The sequence below is a fragment of the Megascapheus bottae genome, chromosome 9, assembly GCF_031878675.1.
Source record: "Megascapheus bottae isolate mThoBot1 chromosome 9, mThoBot2.hap1, whole genome shotgun sequence".
Classification (NCBI taxonomy): Eukaryota; Metazoa; Chordata; class Mammalia; order Rodentia; family Geomyidae; genus Megascapheus; species Megascapheus bottae.
This window is the reverse complement of record NC_143517.1, coordinates 43113004-43128904: the sequence shown is the minus strand read 5'-3', so window position 1 is coordinate 43128904 and position 15901 is coordinate 43113004. Positions and strand designations below refer to the sequence as shown.

Here is a 15901-nt window from a genome sequence, read left to right as displayed (position 1 = left end):
TGTCCTGGTTGTCTTGTAGTAATGTTGCTACTTTTTCAGGAAGCAAAGAAGATGTTGGCTTTGGGGATAACCGGCCCAGAAGGCCACGAGCTGTGTCGCCCAGAAGCGGTGGAGGCAGAGGCCACTCAAAGAGCCATTGCCATAGCGGGTGCTGTGAACTGCCCTCTCTACATTGTGCATGTGATGAGCAAATCTGCAGCCAAGGTGATAGCAGATGCTAGGAGAGCCGGTAAGTCCCAAGAGACTCACTGAGCACACAGGAATTAGCTACACAGTGCACAGAGCGCCTGAAACACTCCTCTCTTGCTTGTAAGATTTGCACGTGGAGTTTCACCCTTCTTCCTCCCGTTTGCCTGAATCCTTTCTGTCTTCCTCCTCACATGCCTATATTCCCTTCTTTCACTCATCTTTATGGCTTTTGGGTTTCCTGTAGGTTGCTCCTTAAAGTTAATGAAGCATCGCCTCTTACCCTTGTAGCACCTGGATCAATCCATTTTAGGGAACAAAGTATATGTTCATTAACTTTTTCTTTTAGTTAAATTGATTTGTCTGAAAGTAATCGAGTATTTGAGCAATAACAAAGTAATATTTTAATTTTTTGTGCCTGTACTAGGACTTGAACTCATAGGCCTCAAGATTTTGCCTAGCTTTGTCATGCAAGGTTAGAACTCTGACACTTGAGTCACGTAGCCACTTGGGGCTTTTCAGTAGTTAGCTGAAGAAAAGAATCTCAGGAGCTTTTCTTGCCCAGGCTGACCTTGAACTACAATCCTCACAAGCCAGCCTCCTGAGTAGCTAGGATTATAAGTGTGAGCCATCACTGGTATCTGGCTCTAAATAGTATTTTATAATTAATATTTAAATTTTTGAACAAAAATGAATATTACTCCAAATTAATCAGTACATAGGTCCTTTGTTCAATGTGGCACATAAATTGTCATCCTAAAATAGACAATTTCTTAGCTTGGTAAGAATTGCACCAAGAAATTATTACTTTCATTTGTAGGTACCGGTAAAAGAAGGATGAAAAACAACTGTGGTAGATTTTATCCAATGACTTTAGACCTTGCTTGTGTATGTGGGTAGCTTGATTCATAAAATGTAGGTAATCAGAGACACTCTTCTAAACCACCCTACCTGAAAACTTATGATTCTTCCGTAATGTGAATTACAGAGACTATGAGAATGGATTTAGTATGTCTGTAATGGATACCAAAATAAATTCTGTTAAACCTACCTCTTGTTGCAAAAAGTTTTAGTAAGGAATTTGGACTGGCTATGCTTTTAAGATGTTATCCATCAATATATTGTGATAAGAGTAAGATTAACTTCACACAAGAGCTAATGAGGTCTTACCTCCAAATATTTGATTGCTTTCCTCCTACACTCCGCATGAATTAGAACCGTAATATAAAACACAGCCTTTAAAAAAAGAACATGCTGCACTATAGACAGTTACCGATTATATTTTCCCACCAGATGGCGCTGTTGCCAGCTCTATGGAATTGCTGTGGTTTCTTTTGTAAGTAATTAATTCACCAGGTCCTTAATGTTAGAATGGAATTTAAGGAACAGTAAAACCAGCAGAAATGGCCAATCGGAACCTATCAGCAAGCTATTATTTTGGTAATTCTGTAAGAAAGAAACTTATTGATACCAGTTATTAAATTGACACTAAGGTTAACTTTCATTAGCAATAGAATAAAATTCTAGAGATTGTAAACTATAAACCACAGAAACCTAAGCATGAGAAATTTCATTTTATTTTAAATCAGTCTTAATATTCAATTTTATACTTCAATATATAAATCATTTATATGATTCAAAAGCCAAGAGTATATATATATAGATATATATAGATATATATAATATGCTGTATGTTCCCACTTTCTCCTCTTCTTTTGCTTCTTCCTTTCCTTCCGTTTGTCCCTTCTATCTTCCAGGACCTTGACACTCTCAGTGGGCGCCTATAATATAGCACTGGCATTGCTGGGAGCATGTTAGACTTGCAGAGCCTTGGCCCCTATCCCAGACACACTAAATCCAAGTGCACACTGGAATCCCAGATGATTCATAGGAATATATAGAATTTCTGCTCAGAAGACACAAAAGATATCCAGTTATTGATTGCTTCTATTGTAGCTGCCTAGAAATACAATGCTATTCAATTCGACTTTATTGTTTAGTTGCCAACTTTATACCAGAAGAAAGGGAATGTGATTAACCATTAACATTGTTGAGTGCTTAATATGTAGCTAGCACATTGTAGTATTTTAATATCTTTTATCTCATTTCAGGTTTTATTCAATATTATCTCATCAGTGTAGTTAATATATATTCTTTTTAAAAAATTGTCATGATAGCTGGGTACCAGTGGCTCATATCTATAATACTAGCCACTCAGGAAGCTGAGATCTACGGAGCATAGTTCAAAGCCAGCTGGAGCAAGAAAAGTCTGCGATACTTCATATCTCCAATTAGCTACCCAAAAAGCAGAAGTGGAGCTATGGCTCAAGTGATAGAATAATTAATTACCTTAGAGTAAAAGAAGCTCAGGGACAGCACCCAAACCCTGAGTTCAAGCCCCAAAGCAAGTACCACTACCCACAAAAAAAAAAAAGTCATTGAGGCCAGGAATTTGGCCTAGTGGTAGAGTCTCGATGCCTCAGAACCACATACACAGAAAAAGCTGAAAGTGGTACTGTGGCTCAAATGGTAGAGCTCTAGCCTTGAGAGAGCCCAAGGACAGTGCTCAGGCCCTGAGATCACACCCCAGGACTGGCAAAAAAAAAAAAAAAGTCATGATGTCTGAAGGTCAATTCTATTCCTGTAATGTGATGAATGAAATAGAATTTGCAGATGTTAAATTAAGCCCAAGATCACTTTATCAGTCAATGTTAAATCTACACTCAAGCTCAAGTCCATTGGACTCCATAACTAATTCTTGGATGTCATATGGTCGGAAGCCATGTTTCCCACAGAAGGGGAATGCTGCCAGCTCTTCTCATCTTCTCCTTACACTTATTACCCTTCCCCTCCGTAGGAACACCATCACAACTTCCTCAGCTCCTCTGAGACCTGCCTCTTGTTCCCCTGATTAAATTTTGCCACCCCCATTTACCTACCTGAAATCTATCACAGCTCTTGGTTAGCCATAGTTCCTCTTCTTTGTCAGTGTGGCTGTGGAATCCTTCTCTTTGTCCCACCTCACTGGAGGCTGATGTGGACTGGGAAGGGGGATGGGGCAGATATGTTCAATTGCTTTATTATATGTGTGTGTGTATATGTGTGTGTATGTGCGCGTGCGCGTGCACATGCTGTTGGTCCTGAGGTTTGAACTCAGTGCCTGGATGACTTCAGTTAGCATTTCCACACAAGACTAATGTTCTACCACACAATGAGCCACAGGTCCACTTCTGACTTTTTGCTGGTTAATTGTAGTTAAGGTTCACTAGGATTTTCCTGTCCAGGCTGGCATCAAGCCGCCATTCCCCAGCTTCTGAGTAGCTAGAATTTTAGAAATTAGCACTGGTGCCTAGCTCAACTTTATTTTTAGTCACACTCCTATCTTAAGGATAGAAGTATGATTTTCATTTGGGCCTATTGTTAAGACTTGTTTTTGTTGTTAGTTGTGGGGCTTGAACTCTGGGACCTGGGCACTGTCCCTGAGCTCTTAAGCTCAAGGCTACCACAATACCACTTGAGCCACAGCACCACTTTTAGTTTTCTGGTTGTTTTTTTTTTTTGAGATAAGAGTCTATCCTATCTCACAGCCTTTACTGCCCTGACTGGCTTTGAACCTTGATCCTCAGATCTCAGGCTTCTGTGTAGCTAGGGTTACAGGTATGAGCCACCAGCACCCAGCAAAGCTTTTTTTTTAATATAATGTTCATAAAATTACAGGTTACTGGACATCAAATGCATGCTAAGTACTGTGCTTGAGGCAGTGAATTTGCAAATTGCATTAAGATTATGTTAGCTTTTAAGGAGCTATTAGTGAACTGAGCTACCCTGTGGTTCATTGCATGTTTATTTATTTTATTGGCCTTTGACTGATTTGGTTTTAGTTTTCATACAGTAGAAAGCTCTACTTTTCAGGCTTATTATAAAATATAGTCACACAGAGATTCTATTTCATCCCTGCCCCTCCTATATGCCACCATGTATTAAAACATTACACAATGCCCGCTCTCTCCCCAAATGCTCATGTGGACCTCTGTTGGTTTTCAGTGAATAAGAACAAACCCAATTTCATTTACAAGCCAATCAACACTCTGATGTGGAGTTGCCCTGGAAGATCAAGTGTAGTGGAAGCTCAACCTTTCTTTTTTACTTAAACATCTGAGCACTGCTATCTTTTCAATTCAGTTTTACATCTTATTTCCACTCATGAAGGAAGCAACCATGGAAAACAGCCCACTTTTAAATATTTCCAAACGCGGAAGGGAAACACCATTTGTAGAGTGTGTTTGTTTGTGAGGGCAGCTGTCCTAAAGGCCGCCGGCCGGGGAAGCTCCGACCACAGAAATGTATTTGGACACTGTTGTGGAGTTTGGAGGTCAGGATGGAGATGTCAGCCGAGCTGATTCCTTCTGAGGGCTATAGAAGGATGGAAGATATTCCAGGCCACTCTACTTGATTTGTAGATACCATTCTCTTCTTCTGTCTTCATTATCTTTCTTCTGTATGTATCTGAATCCAAATTTCCAGTCTCCCTGGATTAGGGACCATGCTAAAGTCTTTGGTTTAGTTGCATTCCCTTTAGAGAGATCCTATCTCCAGACATTCTTAGCATTCAGCATTTGCACACAATTCAGCTTACACACATGAAGAGTGGAAAGTTCCAGGCTTCCAGAAACCTATTCAAGGTTCTTTCCTATGCATTTATTTTTTGACCTTCACATATCTATTCCACCTTGCCATATTAGAAGTACAGTGAGATTCTACTTCATAAAGGAGAAAAAGGAGACTAAGTGTACAGATCCGTTGTGCACAAAGCTAAAAGGTAGCTCTATCAGGGTTTGAGGCTGAGTTTGCATGATCCACTCAACCAGACTGCTTCTATATATTTTTCTTCTCAATTATTCTTTTGTAAATGTGCTACTTGGAATCAAAACAGAGCCCTGTAAAGTTCCGCCCTATTTTTCAGCTAGGAACATTTATTTTTGTATATGTGTTGGCTTCCTATTTGGTTAGTTGATTTTTTTTTTCACTCCTGAATGCCTGTGCAATTCCTTTGCATCCTTCAATTCTAACAATGCCACCACTCAAAACAGTGCTGTTCACAGACAGATGCTAACATCTGCCTTCATGGATAATTGAATTGTCTGATGAAGGAGGATTTAGACTAGTATAATATGCTTCATTATTAGGAAATCCTGGGGCCGGGAATTTGGCCTAGTGGTTGAGTGCTTGCCTAGCATGAAAAAAGACCTGGGTTCGATTCCTCTGTACCACAAACATAGAAAAAGCCAGAAGTGGTGCTGTGGCTCAAGAAGTAGAGCTCTATCCTTGAGAAAGTCCCAAGGACAGTGTTCAGGCCCTGTTGAGCCTATTCAGGCTCAAGTCCAGGACTGGAAGGAAAGAAAGAAAGAGAGAAAGAAAAAGAGAGAAAGAGAGAGAGAAAGAGAAAAGTAGGAAATCATTAGAATCTTCCCCAAAAGAAAAAAATCACCTTTAAGAAGATTGTCTCATAAGTAAAGAATTTTTTCCTTCTTTTTCTGAACCAAAAGATACATAAAGCAAGGATATCTGTGGGTTGACAGAGAACCACCTAATGTGAAACTCTCCACGGCAGGAGGAGGAGACTGAAGATGAAGATGTCTCTGTTTCCCAAGAGTTGTTGAGACCATCTGGCTGCAAGTGTACTCACAAGAGTATTAGACTAAAGACAAATAGCATGCTTGTCACTGCCAGCCTGCTATGTGCACTGGAGGAAACCAGCAAGTACAACTGGGAAGCTGCTGAGCCCCATCCACAAATAGCATGTGTCTGGCTTCACAGTTAAAACCACGTGCATTTTACCAAGAGGTTAATAGTGACATGCTTCTTAGTAACATCATGCGCATGAATTGATGTCAGAGGATGAGGAATGCTTTCCTTCCGGCGCTATTTCTGACTCACTGACCAGGAGAGCTGTTCCAGCAAATTAATTAGTCTCATCAAGCATCCGTTTCTTCATCTGTCAGATCAGCATGAGAGGTGTTGTGAGGCCAGGAGAGATTGTGTGCAAGTGCTTTGCTGTTATCATGTGCCATACCTGTGTTAGCTGTTTTTATTGTTGCTTCATTTCTTAGTCTCAAACTATTAGAGCCTGCCATTGGACTGAATAGGCCAATCTGATTCTCTGATTTATGGCATATCCAGGTTGCCTGCCTCTCCTCCTCTTTGTACTTTGTGTACTCTTTTGGGTCCTTTGAGATATGTCTTGGAACTATTGTGAAACAGAACAAAAGGTAGTTAAGAATTCCTGCATTTTAATTTTTATGTTTATAGATACTCAGTGGAGAACATGTGAAATATGACAGAATCAATGAAGAGCTTGTGGGTACCAAGAGTGGCATGCCGCATTTGAAAGGAGCTCAGCCCTTCTGGGGGAAATTACCTGTCATTTGGTTTCAAAATAGTGCTGACACACTCCTGGTACATGCTGACACTTTAAATTTTTCCTGAGGGTTATTCAGATGGTAGGAGTTTGGGAGCTGTGCTCCTGGATCATTGTGATGTGGAAATGGTTGAAAAGAGCATGTGATCACCAACTTTCCTTAGTGGCAATTCATCAAGTGTTGCAAATCGAGTCTCTGAGTTCTGAATGGCTATGCAACTACAAAACATTCTCCTGAAACAGAAATTCTCTCTGAACTTTCAGATCAAGATCTCTCTCTCTCTCTCTCTCTCTCTCTCTCTCTCTCTCTCTCTCTCTCTCTCTCTCTCTCTCTCTCTGGTAGTATGTATGTTACCTCTTGGCTCTCTCCAAAGGAATACTGCTTATTCTGTGTACCTGAAACAGATGCTAGCATCCTTTCCCTTTTGGGAGAAGAGGGAAGCATGCAGACATGTACATCGTGGAAACAAAGTAACTCAGTGATGGCTAACTGCCTATCTGTTTTCTAGATCATGAGACTTGGTCCTTTAAGAAGTGACGTTTTGGGGAGCGGGGGCGGGGGATGGAAGGAGATAACACTGTTCAAAAAGAACTGTGCTCATTACCATAACCCTTCAGTACATTACCTTCACAAGTAAAACTCCAAAAGGAAGTGAAGTACTTGGACTTTAGCCAGCCTGGCTTTTACACTTTCTTCAATTCCTTAGGCTAGCTAGAAGAGGATGGCTAGTTAGAGGATGGAGAGAAATGATCTGTGAGATGATAGGATGCTGCCCTCCAATTCGTATGACTCAGACAGCTGGTAGCCATCCACTGACAGGACTCCCTAAGGAAATCAGCTAATCTTCATCTATCAGGATTGTCACTAAAATCTGGCAACTGATTAACCAGAGTGAACTAATTTGGTACTCCTGCATCTCCTTTCTGCACACTCTTCCTTTTGATTGCTTGCATACGATGAGGTTGATGCCAGTGAATCTATTATTCTGACAAATGCTTATCCAAAATAGGATTCTGATTTTAAATTCAAATTCACTGCTCACTATTAAGTTTTCTAACATTGTGTGCTTTTGATGGCCTCATTTGCATGATTTTTAAAAATATGCATTTGAGGCTATAATTTTATTATCTGAGTGTTCTTTTATTTAATAGGTTTTTGAGGAAAGACTTTTTTAAGGGCATGAAAAGGTTAGCAGAGATACGCTGTGAATGAATTCCATATGACCTGTGTTCATTATTATCTGTCATCTGACTGGGACATCAGGGAAGTTAAGACCACTGGGATAAAAATGCTAGGTTCAAATCCAACCACCTCTGCTCCATCCATAAAAAAATATGCAAAGTAATTGGAGAGACATTAATGTGATCTCACAGCGTCATCCTCACCTTTTAACGGGGATAATAATAGCATGTACCCCATTGAGTTGAGAAGATTCCATTAGGATAGCACACACATTTACCACCTTCCTACTGCATTAGGCAGCAGTAACAATGGATATAAACCAGCAGCCAGTTCCTACTCCTTCATGGTCAAGGTTGTCATGAAGTGGCCCCATCTCTGTTCTACAATCACTTCTTTCTGGAATGTCATAACACCAGGAGAGGGCGATGGCAGCACTCGGAGACAGCTGGTGTAGCTGCTGCTTCGAGACAGTGCATGGCACTTGCAGACATATCTTATTGGCCAAAGTAAACCAGGTGGGAAAGCCTGCTAATGGGTCAATGGGTGGTAGCATGTAACCTCCTATACCATGCAATGCCCACTGACTGGAACACAGTAAACAGTCAATTCTTACCTGTACATCCTGTTTGCAACAGTAAGTGATAGCTTGGGATTCTGCTAAGCTAAAGACAATATCCTCTGCTAAGACAAAGACGATCAGTGTGCTTGACAGATGGTTCTCTTAAGAACAAATCAAGTCACTCAACGCTTCCTGTGAACTTTCCAGGGATGGTGGTCTATGGAGAGGCCTTAGCAGTGGGGCTTGGCACGGATGGGACCCACTACTGGAGTAAAGATTGGCACCATGCAGCCCATTATGTCATGAGCCCACCTCTGCGACCAGACCCTTCCACGCCTGGCGTTCTCATGGACCTGCTGGCTAAGTAATCGCTTTGAAATACTTCATCCAAGAGACTGCTTTACAAGTCTCAGGTTTGAGTGGAAGAGAGACACTGCCAGAACCACCTCAGATTCCAGACTACCTGGCCTGCTGGTCCTCTCCATCTTCTCAACCTGGGGAGAAAAAAAATGTCATAATTATGTTTAGGATTTCTCCTGGACTTAAGAGAAATCTGATCATTTCACCAAGTTTACTCTCCTGATGTTTTCCCATCTCTTGTTGCTCAAGTTCTTTATTATACCCCTTCTCCTTTTATTCCATGCTGGGCATTGAGCCCAGGGCCTCATGCTCTACTACCCCACTATACCTTCTGTCCTATGCCTTCTTCTTTTAAGTCAGAATACTCTCGGATTTATTTTCTATCCTTGTTGCTTTAATCTAGGAATCCGATTGTTGTATAGGGATTTCTGTCATTTTCTTGTGGAATTGTTGTTGAGAATTATCTATCATGGACATTTTGACATGCCCTGTTCACAGGGACTCAGATGGGAAGTCACAGAGAGCTTTTCTCAGCAGACTGGACAAGAACTCAGGCATCTTTTTCTTTTTACTTCTTTCCTTGCTTATCCTTCTACATTCCTAAGAGTATTCAAAAAATTAAAGCAAGATTATTGCTTTGAAATGTTACCAGTCTCACATCCTTTCATCCATTTGGTTTGGGTTGCCCTGAACATCTTCCCTGTATCTTCATAGGTCCTTGAGGTACTAGGTGGTATCATTGCATTGGGTTCTACTCATAAGGAATTTTCATATACATCACTCCAAGTAAGCCTGGTGAACTCTCATTGTCAAGTATATACAATTACCAACTTCTAGAGTCTGAGACTGGGCTAGTTAGTGATGGAGTGGAGCCTAGAACCCAGGTTATTAATCCATGATTCTGGGTCCTACTTCCTATGTGTTCTGTAAAAGTGCTTCTTAGACTAAAGACAGGAGAGGAGTGAATTATTCTCTTGAAAAGGTTACTCCACTCAGGTAGATGCTGCTGGCTTGCGCCATAATGCTAGCTGCTCACAAGACAGACATAGGAAGGATTTCAGTTCAAGACAAGCCTGAACAAAATCATTTTGAAAAACCTGCCTCAGCTAGTAGCTGGGCGAGGTGGCCTGTGCCTAACATCTCAGTGACTGTGGTTCATGTAAATAAGAGGATTGCAGCCCAGACCCTATCTCTGAAATAACCAGAGAAGAAAAGAGCTTCAGGCATGGTTCAAATTGTAGAACATCTGTCTAGCAAGCATTATAAATCTGCATTCATAATTCAAAGAGAGACAGGGAAAGAGGGAAAGAGAGACAGACAGACAGACAGACAGGCAGACTGAGACAGAGACAAAGAGAGGAGGAAGAAGGGAGCGAGGGAGGGAGGAAGGAAGGGAGGGAAGAAAAAGGGGGAGGAAGAAAAGAAAAGAAGGAAAGGAGGGAGGGAGGGAGGAAGAAAGAAAAACTGCATGCCTCTGACTTTCTTTGAAGAAGGTGGAAGTGGGTCAGGAGATGATAAGTATTAGTTTCCTTCTACATCTTCCTATCACTCCCATGTTTTCACCTTCTCTTCCTTTTGCAGTGATGATCTGTCAACAACAGGAACTGACAACTGCACTTTCAACACCTGCCAGAAAGCTCTTGGGAAGGATGACTTTACGAAGATTCCCAATGGGGTGAATGGTGTTGAGGACCGGATGTCAGTGATATGGGAAAAAGGCGTGGTGAGTTTCATGGGAAACTGGTTTTGCCTCCTTCTTCAGTCAGTATCCACCTACACCGAGCAGTTTTCTAATTGTTTCTTACTCTAGTTGAGTCAGGGAATCCAACTCCATCTACCCAGATGGCACTGGCAAACAATTCTCTTCTTTTTTCAGTCCAGCTCAGAAGATACACTACTTTTCAGAGACAATAGGGGCATTAATGTAGAGTGGATTTAGAATATGTGTCTGGAAGCTTCTGACATATGTGGCTCTTCTGCTTCATTTCTCAAATTTCTTTGTCGCATGTCTCAAATGTCTCTACCAGGTATCCATGGATTAATGGAAAGCACACAAACAGTGTTTATTACCTGTATATCTCCTTTTCATGAAATCTTTGTAACCATCCTATTTAAAAATAGATTTTAAGCCAGGCACTGTGTCTCACGCCTGGCCTGTAATCCTAGCTACTCAGTAGGCTGAGATCAGAGGATCATGGTTCAAAGCCAACCCAGGCACAAAAGATTGTGAGACTCTTCTCCAATTAACCATCAGAAGATGGGAAGCAGCCTTATGGCTCAAAGGTAGAGCGGTAGCCTTGAGCTGAAGAGCTTAGAGACAATGCCCAGGCCCAGGGGTAGGGCGATAGCCTAGAATTCAAGCCCATGACTGACAAATATAGATAGATAGATAGATAGATAGATAGATAGATAGATAGATAGATAGATAGATAGATTTTAAGCTGGGAGTATGGTCTGTTGGTAGAGTGCTTGCCTAGCCTGCATGAAGCCCTGCATTCAATTCTTTGGTACCGCATATACAAAGCCAGAATGGTGCTCAAATGGTAGAGTGCTAGCCTTGAGAAAGCCCAAGGCTCAAGCCCTGAGTTCAAGCCCTAGGACTGGCATAAAAAAAGACTTAGACCTACTTTTTTAACTTATATATGAAGTGAGATGAATAATAACTCAAAGACTAGGGAGAAAATATTCCATGAATAGAAAATGTTCTCGTGAGCCAGGTGCTAGTAGCTCATATCTGTAATCCTAGCTCGTGGGCATCTGAGATCTGAAGATCGTGGTTTAAATCCAGCATGGGCAGAAAAGTCCTGGTAAGACTCCTGTCTTCATGAAATATCCATGTGCTAACCTGTCAAGTCAGTGGACATGGGAGCTTGTAAAGATGGATGGAGGAGACTTGTTAGACCTGAGGTCCTATGATCATAACATTTTTTTTTTGCCATTCCTGAACTCAGGGCCTGAGCATTGGGCTTTCCTTAAGGCTAGCGTTCTACCATTTGAGCCACATCACCACTTCGGCTTTTCTATGTATGTGGTACTGAGGAATTGAACCCCAGTCTCCATGCATGCTAGGCAAGCACTCTACCACTAGGCCAACTCCCAGCCAGGTCATAACTTTTCAACATCTCCCAGGAGCCTTGTCTTAGATGATACAAGTCTTATTTCATAATACAGAATCTTGTTTGATTATTTTTTCTCCACTTCTAATTTTCATTATTTACCAAGTCTTGTCAATTGTAATTCTAAAATATCTCCTTTCCCCTATATGAATAGAAGTAACCCGGTTGTAGTTTTCTGTTTAGCTTGAGTCAATGCCATTCATCTCACAGTAGTTTGTCTTTGTCCTCAGGACCTCGTTTACAACCATCTAGACTATTCTCCAGTCAAAATATAGCTGACTTCCAGTCATCCTTCAGATTTTCTCCATTACTGAAGAATGGAATCTGAACCATTCATTTACTACAAGGACCTATAAAACATCTCTAAGTCTAGCTTCTATTGATCCTCCTTTGCTCCTCCCCTCCACCCTGATGGTTCTCCTTCTTTTTCCTTAGATTTTCCTTTTTTTTTTGTCGGTAGTTGGACTTGAACTCTGGGCCTGGGCTCTATCCCTGAGCTCTTCAGCTCAAGGCTATCACTCTACCTTTTGAGCCACAGCACCACTTTCAGTTTTCTAGTGGTTATTTGGAGATAAGAATCTCACAGGCTTTCTTGCCTGGGCTGGCTTTGAATGATGAACCTCAGATCTCAGCCTCCTGACTAGCTAGGATAACAGGCGTGAGCTACTAGTACCCAGCTTAAACGTAGATTTTCTTGATTTTAGTCCAGCCATTCCTCCTTGAACTAGTGCTACTACTGTAAGTATCTTCATTTCAGGAGATTGTCACAATCTAGTATTGTTCCCAGGAATAAAAATGGGAGCTGGGAGCATGGCTTAGTGGTAGAGTGCTTGCCTAGCACACACGAATCCCTGAAAGCCCTGAGTTCAAGTTTTCAGTACTTTATACACAGAAAAAGCCAGAAGTGGTGCTGTAGCTCAAGTGGTAGAATGCTAGCCTGGAGAGAAAGCCCATGACCAGTGTCCAGGCCCTGAGTTCAAGCCCCAGGACTCGCAAAAAAAAAAAGTGCCCTCAGAGTGATTGACAAGTTCCTAATAACATGCATGAAATGATGTTATTTTCTGAAACATTAAAATGATACAGTTTTGGGCCCACTACTTTCAGGAGAGGGATCTTAATCATTTCTGAGGCAGGTATAATGAAATGAACCTTAGCGTCATGCTTATTATACATAAAGCTAAGCCCTTTATCATGTTTTTCATATTAAATCTCTTGCAGTAGACAGGCCTTGATCGTTGGTCATGTAAATTTCAATTGCATAAAATGGAAGCCCTTAAGTAGATTTTTCATCTTTCTGAAGGCATTGTCATCTGATTTTAAAAGCATCATCACCAATCTTCTTTTAACTGCAACATTTTCCCTCATGTTTACATGGTCCATCTCACAAATCTTAGGTTGAGAACAAGCCAGATCATAAGTAGAGCAAACTTTCTTTGAGGACTGAAACTAACAAGGGCCAACTTCAGCTCTCATCTGTAGGAAAGAGGGAGAAAAATCACTGGTTTTTTGTTTTGCCAGTCATGGGTTTGAGCTCAGGGCCTGAACACTGTCCTTGGTCTTTCCTCAAGGCTAAAGCTCTACCACTTGAGCCTCAGCACCACATCCAGCTTTTTTTTTCTATAAATGTGGTACTGAGGAATCGAACGCAGGTCTTTATGCATGCTAGACAAGCACTCTACCACTAGGCCAAACTCCCAGCCCCACTGGGGTTATTTTTAAGCTGATAGGGTTTGAGAAGTCAGGCTTCCCTATGTTACCAGTTATCTCCATCATCACTGCTGTGATTAAGGCTGGCCAGCATGCACAGATGTGGTGCTCCACAGTAGAAAATATTAGATAGAGTTTTGTTTGACTTAGGAGATGAGGAGATGTAGGTCTTATGGGTTTTTTTAATTTTTTGGTTGGTTGGTTTTGTTCTTGATCATCAGAATCCATGTCTTTTCTTCTTTGGATTATTTGTTACAGCATAGTGGCAAAATGGATGAAAACCAGTTTGTGGCAGTTACCAGTACAAATGCAGCCAAAATCTTTCATCTTTATCCAAGAAAAGGGAGGATCGCTGTGGGGTCAGATGCTGACATTGTGATTTGGGACCCAGAAGCCACAAGGTAAGTCTAAGCTCTTGTATTCCATGATTTTAGCCTAGACGAAATGAACTCACTTGCAAAGCAATTTTGCTTTGGGTTTAATCACCTTGTTTTTTTCTTTTGCAATGTTTTAATTATCTTCAAATAGTTGAACCAAGGAATTTCCATTTAACACTATATATCTTAATTAGTGTCAAATCTCTCCATCATTCTTTTCCTCTGAGTCAACCTTTTCTTGTGAGGTCATTTATTTCACCTTCTTCAGGAATTTTAAGCCTGTACACATGATGAAATTTTCTTCCGCAGTTTTTTTTTTTGGCATAATAGATGTCAAACCTGGTTGCATTCTCTGGAAACGGATATGCATAGAAAACCCAACATGAATTTACCACTTCAGTGCCTGGCAATTGCTGAGTTCACTTGAAGGGAAGGGAGGACCATGTAGAAAAGGAAAGGTTTAATTTGAAAAGGGATGAATTGTGAACTCAAAATTAATTACAGTCTTTTCAAAGCTTTCAGATAGAAAAATTCCAGCACAGAAGATGTCACTTCAACTTAGCCAAGTTTTCCAGTTGAGTTCATCTTAAGCCTGTCATTCCCAGCAGACTCAGCTTTTTATTTCCAATTTCCATAATTCTATGTTAATATTGCAGGCCTGGCAAGTTCCACCAATTCAGGAAAGTACTGTATATAAGCAGAAGTTCTGCTGATTTCTTCTCATAGGATGCTAGTACATCCTGCATGCTGACTTGTCTTTCTCTTAAACATAGTAGTTGTAACGGAGGAAATGCTAACTTCACATGTACACATGCATATGTAAATAGGAATACAACTGGCCGTGCCTTCACTGTGGAGTGATTTCTTCCAAGTATATTAAGTCTTTTATTGTAGTGAGCAAAAATGTATAGTTTCTTTGAGTTGATATCATCATAAAGACTGTTTCATTTGGCTACTGGTGTCCCCTGCCTGTAATGTTAGCTACTCTAGAAACTGAGATCTAGTGATCTCAGTTTGAAGCCAGCCCAAGTAGACAAGGCCTCAAGAGGCCATCTCTTGAGTGAGAGTGCTAGGCTTTGATTTCAAGCCACAGTACTGGCACCAACAATTAAATTAAATTAAAAAGACTCAGCTTCAGAGAAAGTGCTCCTGGACCACCACCCTCTGGAAAAAGATGATTATTTTATTCAGAATATTACACTGAATGTGGCTGTGAGCCTCAAAATAAGCCTTGGCTGGTTTTTGTAAAACCCTGCAGGGCCTTAGTTGTCTCTTTCTAGGGTCAAGTTCACTTGGCTGGTAAGTCAGGGTCAGGATAGGTCATCCTTAGCTAAACACCAACATCTCACCTCATCACTGGCTTCCAATTCATGTGATGCAGTGATTGGTGGGATGATTGCCTAATTTGCATAAATATCTTAGGACACCAACTAGGCACTGCTCAAGCAAGCTCTTTACTATTTGGTTCAACTGCCTGACTAAATATCCATTGCCTTGTAAAATCATATGTGGAAGCTTTTCTACGAAGCCAGAAAAAAATTGTGCTTGGGAAGGCACACACAGAAAGAACACTATTTGGATTGGTCTGTGACTGAATGGTGCAGGCTGCATTTAGAGACCTGATATTTTTACATCCTGCTCTGGGGAGCAGGGGTCGTCTTTGCTGTAACTCAAATAAACTAGGCCACTTGGACACCTGGAATCTGAAACATTTTACAGCTTAGGGAAATCATGAGATTCTGTTCTTTGTGTTTCATTTTGGTGCTACTGGGGTTTGAACTAAGAGTTTCTTTGTATTTGCTAGGGAGGCAAGCTGATAGTTGAGCTTTGCTCTCAACCCTTTCTTTTACGTTAGTTATTTTTTTCTGATAGGGTCTCATGTTTTTAATCCTGGTTGGCCTCTTAACCTTTATCTCACTTAAAGATGGGGACTGAAGGTATATGCCACCATGCCTGGCTTATTAGTTGAGAAGAGGAGGGGAGTTTCCTCACCTT

At 41.1% G+C, this 15901-nt stretch overlaps 1 protein-coding gene across 1 annotated transcript in view; it reads left to right on the top strand.

The window, feature by feature from the left end:
- Window positions 1-15901, top strand: part of Dpys (dihydropyrimidinase) — a 75865-nt gene that overhangs the window by 20718 nt on the left and 39246 nt on the right. Inside the window, exons 4-7 of the mRNA XM_090339245.1 lie at window positions 40-229; window positions 8554-8710; window positions 10288-10429; window positions 13788-13930. Of these exons, the coding sequence (XP_090195371.1) occupies window positions 40-229; window positions 8554-8710; window positions 10288-10429; window positions 13788-13930 (632 nt within the window). The remainder of the gene's footprint in view (window positions 1-39; window positions 230-8553; window positions 8711-10287; window positions 10430-13787; window positions 13931-15901) is intronic.